Genomic DNA, 12278 nt, shown 5'->3' with positions numbered 1-12278 from the left:
AAATCTCTGCACTGCTACATACAACTTGTTAGACTTTGGGGATAGTGATTTACCTCTCGCCACGAAAAGTGGACTTTGTCTAAGTGATGATCTCTAAGGTCACCCACTGAGCCTAGGCAACTGGTCTCTAACGTGTAAATAGTTTAGGAAATAAACTTCCAGGAAATCTACTACTTCTTTCTCGGCGACAGATTTAGAACATTATGGAAACTACGCATGGGCACTAGGTTAGGAGAGATGAGCCTTGGAAATGGGCGCCTCCGCAGCCGTGTCTGGGGCACCAGCCCTACGGCGAGAGCTGCGCCAACTTCAGGGAGCACGACTGGGAGGACGGCAGAAGCAGGGGAACGAAGCCTGTACCAGTCTTTTCACAGGAGCTCTTCAATTGCGCAGGCGCAGGATCAGCTTTCTTTTCCCCGAGTAGGACGAATTCAAGTATGGTACTCAAGGATAAAGAAGGGTGAGGAGGGACCCCATTCAAATACTTCCTTTTTCTCCTTTTATCGGGAGGATAACGCCTAAGTGTTTTTCTTTCACACACACTTAATTACTAACTCTTTTTCACTGGGATTTTGCTGAGGGAAAAAAAAGAAAAAGAAAAACTTTTGGACAAGGAACGTTGAATTCCTCCTGCATCTTGGGTCCGTCCAGAGCCGTGACGAAAGCGGAAATGGCTGCGGACTGTCAGAGCCCCCTAGAACTGACAATGGAGGGGTCGTGCCAGCCGGCGCAGGAGGACAGATCCGAGGTGAGCACCGGACTGGGAATAGGGGAGTGGGGGGGAGCCTGGCCGGCTCGGGAATCGGACTGGTTATCTCTAAACTATTTCTTGTTTCCTTTGCAGGTGACTAATCAGGTGAGTAGTCTTCTCGGCCCCACCCACTTCGGGCCTTCCCCTCTTGTCTCCTCCCCTCTCATCCCCGTTCCCTAGGAGTCCGACTAAGGCCTCGCTCTGGCTTCCGACCTCCCTTTATAAAGTCCATGCTCTCTGTCTCCTGCCTCTGAGCCTTTACCCTCGCTGTGCCCCATCCCCCTCCTTTCTGGCTTCCTCCAAGCCCTAGCTCCCATACCTTCTCTTACCCCCCCCACCTGTTAGAATCCTCTTATCGAAATTCTCTTCCATCTATTCTGCACCTTGGATGTTTAAATTATTGACATCTTGTCTCCCCCAGTAAAACTCGCGCTTTTCTTTATTTGTATCCCCATAGCTTGGGACCTCTCACGAAAGAGCACTTGTTCATTGACTACCAGTGGAGACCTCTGTGATATTTCTTCCTGCCTTAATATGTAGTTACTCTCATCTCAATTCATAACCCACCCCCCAATTTAGAGTTCATTTAGAATTACACTCTGATTAAAATGCCCTCTCCCACCCCTCTTAGTTTAGTGTATGACACCTCCTTTAATACTGTTGGGCTAGGGACAATCTTAATTCTAGCTCTGATTTTGCAGCTTATTCTGCATATAAGTAAAATTTAAAAATACTATTGGGCTGTATCGAATAACCTATTGGATTCCAGAATATAAAATCTGAAGTAAAATTGAACTATCTATTCTGGAATGTTCTGGAATTACTTGCCTTGTGATTATAATCTTGCACATTTATTTTTTAAATTTTGAAAAGGCACACACGGATGGGTTTTTTAAAGTGAGTTTGATCTTAGCACAGATCATAGGCTAACAGGATAGACAACTGGAAGAAACCTTGAAGACTATCCAGTTCAACTGCCTCCTTTCATACAGGAAGAAATTATTACAAACTTTTTCTAGTGTGTAATACTGGAAAGTAACTTGTCATTCCTTGCCTTGTTTTTTAGCAGAATTTCTCTTATTTATTGATAGTTTTTCTTGTTTCCTGTCAGCACAGCACAATTGTTTGTTTTTCTGTACCTTCATTGTTTCATTTTAATGTGAGACTCATAGGAGAGCAAGACTTGAAACAGAACAGGCAAGACTGTGATTTTTCTTAAGCCTTTGATGTCCTTATCTCACATCCTAGTAAGACTGAGTTCCATGCGGCTTAGTTTCTTTCTTACATGGTGACATAACCCATTTTGTCTTGGAAGGCTACATATGAAAATAAATTCATGAGTTCTGGCAGGACTTACCAAACTGTGAAGTCATCAGATGTAGTCCTAGTGGCAAATCATGTCTGTTTTCTAAGAAATTAACTTAGCTGAATTCACAGAAGCTACTCATAAGAAGGTACTCCATTTTGAAGGCAGGTATGAAGGAAGATAAGGAAAATATTAAGAATTCACCGGACTCCTTACAGTGTCCATGTTTGTGCCTATTTGTCTATAAGCACTAACTTTGAAGTGAGTAGGAATAGTTTTTATTTACCAGATATATGCATGGGTAATTTTACAACACTGACAATTGTCAAACCCTTTTTTCCAATTTTTCCCCTCCTTGCCCCCCATGGCAGGTTGACCAACACATGTTAAATATGTATAAGTATAAATTAAATACAATATATATATACATGACCAAATAGTTGTATTGCTGTACAAAAAGAACAGACTTTAAAATAGTGTACAATTAGCCTGTGAAGGAAGTAAAAAATGCAGGCAGACAAAAATAGAGAGATTGGGATTTCTATGTAGTGGTTCATATTCATCTCCCAGAGTTTTTTCTCTGGGTGCAGCTGGTTCAGTTCATTACTGCTCTATTGGAACTGATTTGGTTCATCTAATTGTTGAAGAGGGCCACGTCCATTGATCTCATATAGTATTGTTGTTGAAGTATATAATGATCTCCTGATTCTGTTCATTTCACTTAGCATCAGTTCATGTAAGTCTCTCCAGACCTTTCTGAAATCATCCGTTGGTCATTTCTTACAGAACAATAGAATATTAGCTCTTATTACTATCAGTGTGACTCATGGATAAATATTTCAATTCTGAATTTTGGTTTTGTCATCTAAAAAATAAAGGCACTGGATAAAATGATCCCGGGCCTGTCCTTCAACTGTTTTGAGGACCTTGTAGCATAGGAAGAATTCCAGGAAAATTGGCCATCTGTTCTACTATATTTGAAGAGCATCCTGTAGTTTATATTTAATAAATATTCTACTCTCCATTTTTATTCACCTACTTTGTAAAGCATCTGAATAGGTCTTTTAGAAAAGGCTACAAATTTTATTTCTCTAATAAATGACGTCTTTTATTTGCTGCATAGTCTTAAAAAAGCCAGTCATTCCTAGAATGTTTGCCAAAAATGGTAGCAAACGTCTGTGGCACAAGATGACTATTTGTCACTCCTACTTAATTGTAAAGTCATGATTAGGACCCAGGTTTTCAGGTTCTTAGTCCAGAGCTCATTCCCACTATGCAACTTTCTTTAGGTAATAGAATAGCTTTAGACAGACAGTAGCTTTCTCTGTTCTCTTTATCAAACATGTTTACATAGGCAAATATTGACTGTAGAAAAGTTGACTATGTCCTTTTTATAATAGTAATTCCCACTGTGATGCTTTAAAGTTTACAAAATGTTTTGCTCACAACAGTCTTGTGAGTTTAGTATATATTATACTAAGTATACTTAGTATATATTATACTAATTTCAAGTTAGATGAAATTCAATGTTCTTTCTATTATAATACTATAATAATATAATGCTCTATGTATATATAATTATATTATCATATATAATATATATATATTAGTGTAATAATATAATAGTATATATAATATATAATAATATAATGACATTTATATAATAATATAATAATCTGACTATATTATATGTTTTTTGAAGTAAAGTAATGCCCTTTTACCCATGGCTCCAATTTGTCAAATACTGGTTTAAGTTTCTTTGTAATTATTGTAGAAGGTGATATTTTGAGCTTGATAATGTTGATAGTATATGATTACAAGAATGATAGTCACTTTCTTGGAATGCCACTAGCCATTTTCACAAGTTATAAAATATTGTTATCAGAGCTAAGCCTAGTTATATAACTCAATATTTTGCTTAGTTGTATTTCTCAAATAATGTAGTATTTGCAAAGTACTTAGCACATTATCTAGCACACAGTCAGTAGGTGCTGTATAAATGCTTATTCTCCCCTTTCCATTTACAAATTTGAAACTTTCTTTTCTTATATTTTTAATATTATAAAATTTTTAGATAGCATGTACTGTGATAAGGTTGTTAATTAAATGGATCTTTTTTTCTTTGTGTACAGTTAATATCCCCAGAGTTCCAAGTTGAATGTTAAAAGGAGCTTGTTCTTTTTACAATTGTTGAATCATGAATATGTCTTAAAATTGTTCAGGAAATCACATAGCACTTAGGTCACATATGGCAGACATGTTTCTGCTTTTGAAGCTTCAGATTTTATACAGCAAGAGTAAAATACCCACCTCCTTTACAAATCTTTCAGTTCTATCTTCCAACTGCTTATGCATCATCTTTGGACCCTCAAATTCTCCTACTAAGGCTACTTCTTCCTAAATCACTTGATGAACATAGATTTCCAAGGCTGGTGTGAGATCAGTTCTGTGTAGTTTTTTTTTGTCCCAGTAATGCTTCATGAAATCAAAACTGCAACCCAGATTTTCTCATTTTTTGTGTAATGTTGCTATTGTTTTCCTACTTCTTATCCTCTTTTTATGTAAAAAGAACCATACAAGTTACACACAAGCTAATATTAGGGGAGCCTAAAACAAAAACTATGTAAGTATCTACTTCAAAAAAAATTATTACTATTTCTATTTCTAGAATAGATTCCTCACTTTCCTACAACTGCAAAACCATGGATCTACTAAGATGAAGAATATATTTTTTTAATGATCTTTTCTAGTTTTTCAGAGTACATTAGAGAAGGGTGAGAAAGCAGACATAAGGAAGAACATAGTAAAAGTTCTCTTTCACTATGGACATGTCTTATATACAGAGATATACTTTAGAAGTAATTTTTTTTCTTTAGTGCTCAAGTACATCATACTATTTCTCTCATGTCTTTCTGGTTATTGTTTTCCTGGTTCTATGCATCATTTCATGTTTCATCCCTCATTTCTGTATTTTCTCAATATAGAGAGTAGATTGATTGATAGAGTATATATTGGATATATGCCAGGAAGTGCTAAATGAAAAATTAGAGCCTCTGCCCTTAAGACACATTCTAATGGGGGAAAGCAAGGCATAATGAATTCTGAAAGGAGAGAGTAGAAGGTAGAGAAGTGATTAAGAGCAGCCTCAAGGGCCCAGCAAGATAAGGTAAAAGCTCACCTGTCAAAATCCAGAGTTTTTCCAGGGGCAGAATCTTAACTTTTCATGTCAGGATAAAGGTGTATTTGTGATTTCTTATAGCACAGAAATATTTGATTACATTAATGTATGATATCATCTGTTTTAAAATAGGTTAGGGTTTGTTTTCAGCACAACTTCCGACAAAAATTGCATTAAGAATAATTTTAGATATAATTGAGCTCCTTTGGTGGGGGTAGTGTTTCTGAAAATAGGATGTGTACAGTTATATCACAATAAAGCTCTCTCTTCTCCTTTCACTGCTGTATGAAGAATTTGTTGGTAAGTTTTGTTGGCTAAAGCCTATTCTTTTTAATCTTTAAAGCCTCTGATTGTAAATAGGATAATTTTGTTATCGTGCTTATCAAACTTAATTAAGCATGCTTAGAAATGTGATTTAAACAATAACTCACTTCTTCAATAGAGAGTTACAGGAGGAGCCATCCATTTGGATACTTAGAGTCCTGGGATGATTCTTTAATGAGAGCCTATATGGGGTGGGGTGAAGCAATTAACCTTTAAAAAAAGTTTATTATTGTCATTTTCAAATAACAATAAGTCTGTCCCTCTCATTGCTACCCTGCCCCTCTACTAGAGCATTTCTTCAAAAATGAAAAACAAAATCCCTCTCTTTCCCTGTCCTTTCCTTCCTCCCTGCTCACACACACACACACACACACACACACAAATATGCTTATGTATGGATAAATTTATGTATATGTGTGTATACATAAATATACATCTATGCATATATATGTGTATGTGTATATATACATTAATTTTAGGCATATTTCCATATTAGTCATATTGTAAAAGAAAAATCTGTACAAAAGGGAAAAAAAAACCCACGAAACAAAAAGCAGACAAATTTTTTTAAAGGTGAAAATGGTATGTTTCGATCTGCATTCAGTCTCCAAAACTCTGGATGGAGATGGCATTTTCTGTCCCAAGTCTGCTGGAATTGTCTTGGATCACTGTATTGCTAAGAAGAGCTAAGTCAGTAAGTCAGTAAGTCAGAATAGTTGTGGTTTTTTTCCCCCCCCTCCCTCCTGAGGCTGGGGTTAAGTGACTTGCCCAGGGTCACACAGCTAGGAAGTGTTAAGTGTCTGAGACCAGATTTGAACTCGGGTCCTCCTGAATTCAAGGCTGGTGCTCTATCCACTGCACCACCTCGCTGCCCCTAAGTCAGTAATAATCCCTAAGTCAGTAATAGTTAATCATCACATAAACTTGTTGCTGTTTACAACATTCTCCTGGTTCTGATCACTTCATTCAGCATCAGTTAATGTTGGTCTCTCTAGGCCTCTCTAAAATCATCCTGCTGATCATTTCTTATAGAACAGTAATATTCTGTTACATTCATATACTATATCTTATTCAGCCATTCCCCAGCTTATGGGCATCTACTCAGTTTCCAGTTTGTTGCCACCACAAAAAGAGCCGCTACAAACATTTTTGCACATGTGGGTCCTTTTTATGATCACTTTGGAGGTACCAACCCAGGAATGAGACTGCTGGATTAGAGTATACAGTTTTTAGCCCTTTGGGGATAGTCCAAAATTGTAAAGCCCTCTCTTTTATAACTAGAGCCCTATGATATAAATTAATAAAAGAAACTGCTATCTTCCCAAGAAAAGTACCATTCTTATCAAATCCAGCAATCTCTTTTTGTGTTTTCATCTATAATTCTGCAGCATTTAACTCTGGAAGATACATCCTTTGAGTTCCATGATATTGTACTCTTAGAATTTTTCTTTGATTGTTCCTTCACTATCTTCTTTTGCTAGCTCTTCATTATTCTATTGCTGAAATGTAGTGGGCATTGTCTAAAGTTCTCTCTTAAACTGGCTTCTCTTTTTTCTATACTTTCTTCTTTGGGGATCTCATCCATTCCTTCAATTATCCTGTTTCAATTACCATCTCTTAAGATGACTTTCTATCTTCAACCTCTACAAGTAATTCTAATGCTATATATCTAAATGTCTGTTGGATAACTTTAATACTGTAGTAAACTGTCTTTTTTCTTATTAAATGGTAAGTTTATGGGGACAGACTATATGTCCCATCTTTTTTATCTTCAGTGCTATGAATATAATAGGTAAAATATTAATTAAATTGAATGTTTAGGAGACTATCTGTAAACTTTTGGTGTCAACATTGTTGTCAGCAACTGCCACAGCTCACCTCTGGTAGTTCTTGGTGCCAGTTTGTGCAATAAAATTTGGGTGAACATCTGCTTTCTATGTGCAAGACATTCTACAAGATACTATTGCTGCATAGTGACAAACAGTCCCAGACCTTATAGAGTTTAGAATACTGTCATTGAGGTAAGACAGCAACAAATAACTATTACAATATGTAACAGGAATATATAATGAGATATAGAATGCTATCTTAGTTTGGTACTTGGGGATAAGATTGATCCTATATTCTAACAAATATGACACCTCTAATGTTCTTTTTTTTTTTTTTTTTTTTTTTTCCTCAAGTCCACATAAAACTCAATGAGTAGATTTGGAATAGGACCCAGGACTTCAGCAGTAGCTTTGACTCAGATTATCTCAGAGAAAGCAGGGGCAATGGCTGGACTGAAAAGGAGTGTTACTTCCTTTTATGCAGAAATAGTGCTTGTCTATCAAGCAAGCAGAGATATTTGATGTACCCAGGAATAAGAACTACATTTTACCCTGGCTTACTGTAACTAAGGGAATGCCATAGTATGACTGATAAAAATTTGGTAAAGAATGAGACTTTCTCAATGAAGAGAAATCCAAAACTAACTCTCCTGTTTCCCATTGTAACGCCTTGAGCTTAAGTGATACTCAAATGCAAAAGCAAAATTAAAGCTCAAATTATAAAAATTGGCAAGGCTATTCCTTTTTCCCACCTCAATTACTAATGCATCTACTACAGGCTTTTGTGTGTATGTGTCTGTTTTTGACAATATTGCTGTCAGAGAATTCCAGTTCTGCTACTAACTCATGCAACTTCTCTTCTGGGGAACTCCATGCCCTCAACTGTAAAATGAAAGCTTTGGGCAAAGTAATGACCAAGTTCTAAAAAGATCAATGATTTTTCCTTATGTTTCTTATCACCTCTCTCCAGATTTTTACTTTGATTTGAACAGTATTCTTTTTTAATTAAGTTAAAAAGAGGAAAAAGCTTTATAATAATCAGTAAGTTGTTTGAAATAGTAATTCTGCATTTGGGGGCTTATAAATGAATTTACATTTTTTCCTAGCTCAAAAAAGGAGATTGTTTTTGAGTGTAAATGTTTGTGTAATATAAAGTTTCAAGTTTATTCATTGGTTAATTTTTCCATATTTTTATAAATATTGAGTTGAAATTAAAAAAAGTTGTTGTGGGAGAAATAGAATTAAGCAGCTTTCAAAACAGTCTTGTTGATGCTATGTACTTGTTTTTGTTACAGCTTCTGGACCTTCAGTGGAAAATGGGTATGGCAGTGAGCTCAGACAGTTGCAAATCTCTTAAGTCTCCTTATGTTGCAGTTACACTTAAAGTGGCAGATCAATCAGGCCAGATTACAAACAAGTCCTTTGAAATGACAATTCCACAATTTCAGGTTTGTCACTAAATTATTTTGAATTTGAGTTTTCTTCCAGGATGTTGTTGCTTTTAAAAAGCACAGGATTTTTTTTTTTTCATTTAAAAGGAAGTATTGTTTTGATTTATATATATATATATATATATATATATATATATATATATATAAATGTTTATTATTTTAAAGTATTCATTAAAATATATTTGATATATTAATATACAGAATCTCCAAAATATTTTTAACTAGGGATTTGACAAAATATATTTACAACGATGTGCTATATGAAAGAAGTCTTAATTGAATTTTGACATCTGGCCAAAATTTGAAACACTTTCATCTTTTGTGGATATATTTAACTAATTTTCATTTTTTGTATGGGGTAGATATACCAAAGATTGACTTTCCTCCCAGACTTTCTGCAGGAAATCTAAGCAGAATTCAACTTCGCCTCAAATTGTACCGACTAAACATTTTTCTGATAGAGCTTGTGCCAATTTCAAGCATCAAAATCTGAGTGGCTTTTTATTAAATACTTGTATGATCACTATGAATTTGAGGATATGCTTTCAAAGTGTTTGAAGTGACTTCCCATCAACATTCAACTGTTTGGATGGCTTTTTTTTTTTTTTTTTAATTTACCACTGGTCTTTAAGATTTAATTTCTAAAAATCCATTTGGTAAATGCAAAGATCATATTCTAGCAACATTTGCTGACATTGTATATGTTTTTGTAAATGTATCAGTAATTCTGAGCAAAACAACTAAAGTCACTGAAGTATTACAAATCAAACTAAGAAAAATGATTCCAAAGGTTTGTTTTCAAGAACAAGTTTTCACATACTCTCCAATGTCACTTTAATTACTTTTTATAAACCATGTTTTTCATAGTATGGATTTATCTTATAGATCCATTTCAAAACAAAACATCCTGATCAAGAATACATTTTTATTAATGTTGACCTCTTTTTAAAAAAAGACTAATCCTTGGATTAAGATAATAGATTATGTTTTTGTGTACCCTTAAGTTAAAGTTTAGGTTAAATATCATCAGAAAATGTAATTTTAATGCTATCAGATTAGACTAGCAGAAGTCCCTACCTAAGTTTCAGATTTGGTTTAATGATGTATTATTATGCAAATTTTAATCCATATTGAAGCTTGACATATTAATAAACTCCAGTTAAATTTGACAAAACAACTTAAATATGAATAAAAATTGAACATTCTTTTTTTTTTTTCTTCCAGTACTTCTTCAAGCAGTTCAAAGAAATGGCTGCTGTTATTGAAACTGTGTAAGAACCGCATCCTTTGTTGTCAGTTCCCCATAACCTTTGTAAGATGATGTGTGTTATTTGATGTAAATACAATTGCATAATGATTAAATGCTATTTGTTAAGGGAAGATATAATTTCTTGGTCATTTTCATAGGGTAAGATAATACTTTATTCATATTTTAGACTGTCCCAGAATCTCATATCATCTAAATAAATTGGTATTGAAAATTATAAATAAGCTTGACAAAACAAAGAAACTTAAATAAGGTAATTCAAAAGAATAAGCAATAACTTGGAGGATTTGTGAAATAATTGATGATACAAAAAGATAGAACAAAATAACTTATTTAAGAAGTTGAGATTCAAAAAGTAGCTTGGCCAAAATAGAAATCTATGACACTGTCAACATGTCAGACACTGGACAGAACTATCCTTAGATGGTGGCACAAGCAGAGAATAGTTGGACTCCTGTAGACCAATTGATTGATGCAAAGCATTCTAAGTTCTTTGCCTTGGGGACAGAAAAAGATTTTATTGAATTATCTCATTAACTTATGTCATTTGAGCAAAGGTATAACGTTGAAAAGTTAGACAGAAATAATTGCCAATGAATTTTAAATAAAGCTCAGGAAGTATCTACATGATACCATAGTTAAGAAATGATATTGTTTTGGAATTGAGTGCAAGGGTATTTGTATTCAAAATGCTTATAAATTTTTCTTTATGCTTCAGTGATAGGATTATAGATTTGGAAATAGAAGGAACTTTTGAGATCAACTAGTTCAACCCCCATTTGAAATTCGGAGAGTTTGTAACTTGCATGGAGTCACATTGATAGGAAGTGAGAGAGTCAAAATTTGAACCTCAGTCCTCTGACTCTAAATCCAGTACTCTTTTCATTAGATTATTACTACTGTGGTCTATATACCAGGAATGTAAGGAGCTGAGAGTTAGGAAAGTTTGATCTCTTTTCTACCACTGAGTTACTTCTTAGGGTAAATCATTTAATCTTATTGTTATCTTTTCTTATTTGTAAAGTGGGAGTGTTGGACTGAATCTCTAATTCCTTCCTACCTCTAAAATTTGTAGTCATAGGAAAACCTGAATTTCTATTGTTATTGTTGATGAATAGTTTTTCTAAACTTAAAGTTTTATATGATAGATAAAGCAAAAAACCACATTCATTTCTGAAACTGAAACTTCAGATCCATTGGTATTTTCAAAAAGGCGCATGATTGGAACGGTTTGTTTTCAAGTAACAGCATGGAAAATATTTTGTGCCACAGATTTGAAAACATTTGAAATTTAGAAACTTGACCTCCCCCCCCCCCAAAAAAAAAAAAAAAGCTGCATGTCTTTCAAAGAATCTACCCTTGTGTAAATTGATGGCAAAATGCTTAGTCCTTTCATCTGAAAAGTGACTCCTCATAGAATCCATTCTGATGCTATTTTGCCAGTAGTGCCTCCCCATTTATCACATCCATGGAAATGATGACATTGGAGTTGGACCTTGAACGATGAAAATGATTTAAATACAGTTTTGGGGCCAGAACTGGGAGTAGTGGAGAACAATCTATTTTGGACACCTGAGAATGTTGTATGCAAATATGCTTGGATAGGAAAAATCAAGATGAGTTTGGGAATTGGGAAGTTTAATTGGGAGTTAGAATATGTAAAGGTACATAGGGCAAAATATTACTAGAAACAGATTAGATTGCAGAAGGCCTTGAATACCAAGGTAAGCTGTTTTTATTTTATCTGGGTCAGTGAGAAGCCACTTAAGATTTTTGAACAAGGGAATGATGTAATGAAATTTGTGCATTAGAATCATTTAAATCATCTGGCCTCTGAATCAAAAACTACTTCTCTGGAAGAAATATAATAGGTTGGAAAGATTAGAGACAGGGAGAGCATTTAGGAGACTATTATAGCAGTGCAGACAAAGCAATAATGAGGGCCTGGTCTCAAGTATTTCAGTAGGAGTAGGTAAGGAGTAGCCAGGATGCAAGAACACAAGAATACAGCTTCAAAACCAATTTTGAATATTAGTACTGTGCTGCTGAAATTTACCAACATTTGGAAATTAAAAGATTTGACCAAGAATGCTGTTGTTATAAAGTATATCTCAACTAAGAAAAATGCCGTCTTGAATAAGCTGTTACTCTTAAAAACTTATGTAGTCATAA

At 34.6% G+C, this 12278-nt stretch overlaps 1 protein-coding gene across 3 annotated transcripts; it reads left to right on the top strand.

Annotated features, from left to right (window-relative positions):
• The first annotated feature begins 430 nt into the window (after positions 1 to 430).
• On the top strand, positions 431 to 10219 carry COMMD6 (COMM domain containing 6). Of its 3 annotated transcripts, XM_074299267.1 has the most exons (4): positions 431 to 748; positions 845 to 856; positions 8684 to 8836; positions 10064 to 10219. In XM_074299267.1, exons 1-4 carry the CDS (start codon positions 671 to 673, stop codon positions 10112 to 10114), a joined length of 294 nt encoding a protein of 97 aa, XP_074155368.1. In that variant the 5' UTR covers positions 431 to 670; the 3' UTR covers positions 10115 to 10219. The 3 variants fall into 3 exon arrangements, with proteins under 3 accessions (XP_074155368.1, XP_074155369.1, XP_074155371.1); XM_074299268.1 differs by lacking the exon at positions 845 to 856 and having other exon boundaries at positions 444 to 748; XM_074299270.1 differs by lacking the exon at positions 845 to 856 and having other exon boundaries at positions 656 to 774.
• The last annotated feature ends 2059 nt before the right edge of the window (positions 10220 to 12278 follow it).

Source organism: Sminthopsis crassicaudata, chromosome 3 (genome assembly GCF_048593235.1).
Source record: "Sminthopsis crassicaudata isolate SCR6 chromosome 3, ASM4859323v1, whole genome shotgun sequence".
Lineage (NCBI taxonomy): Eukaryota > Metazoa > Chordata > Mammalia > Dasyuromorphia > Dasyuridae > Sminthopsis > Sminthopsis crassicaudata.
Note: the sequence above shows the minus strand (reverse complement) of the source record. Positions and strands in the feature narration are given on the sequence as shown.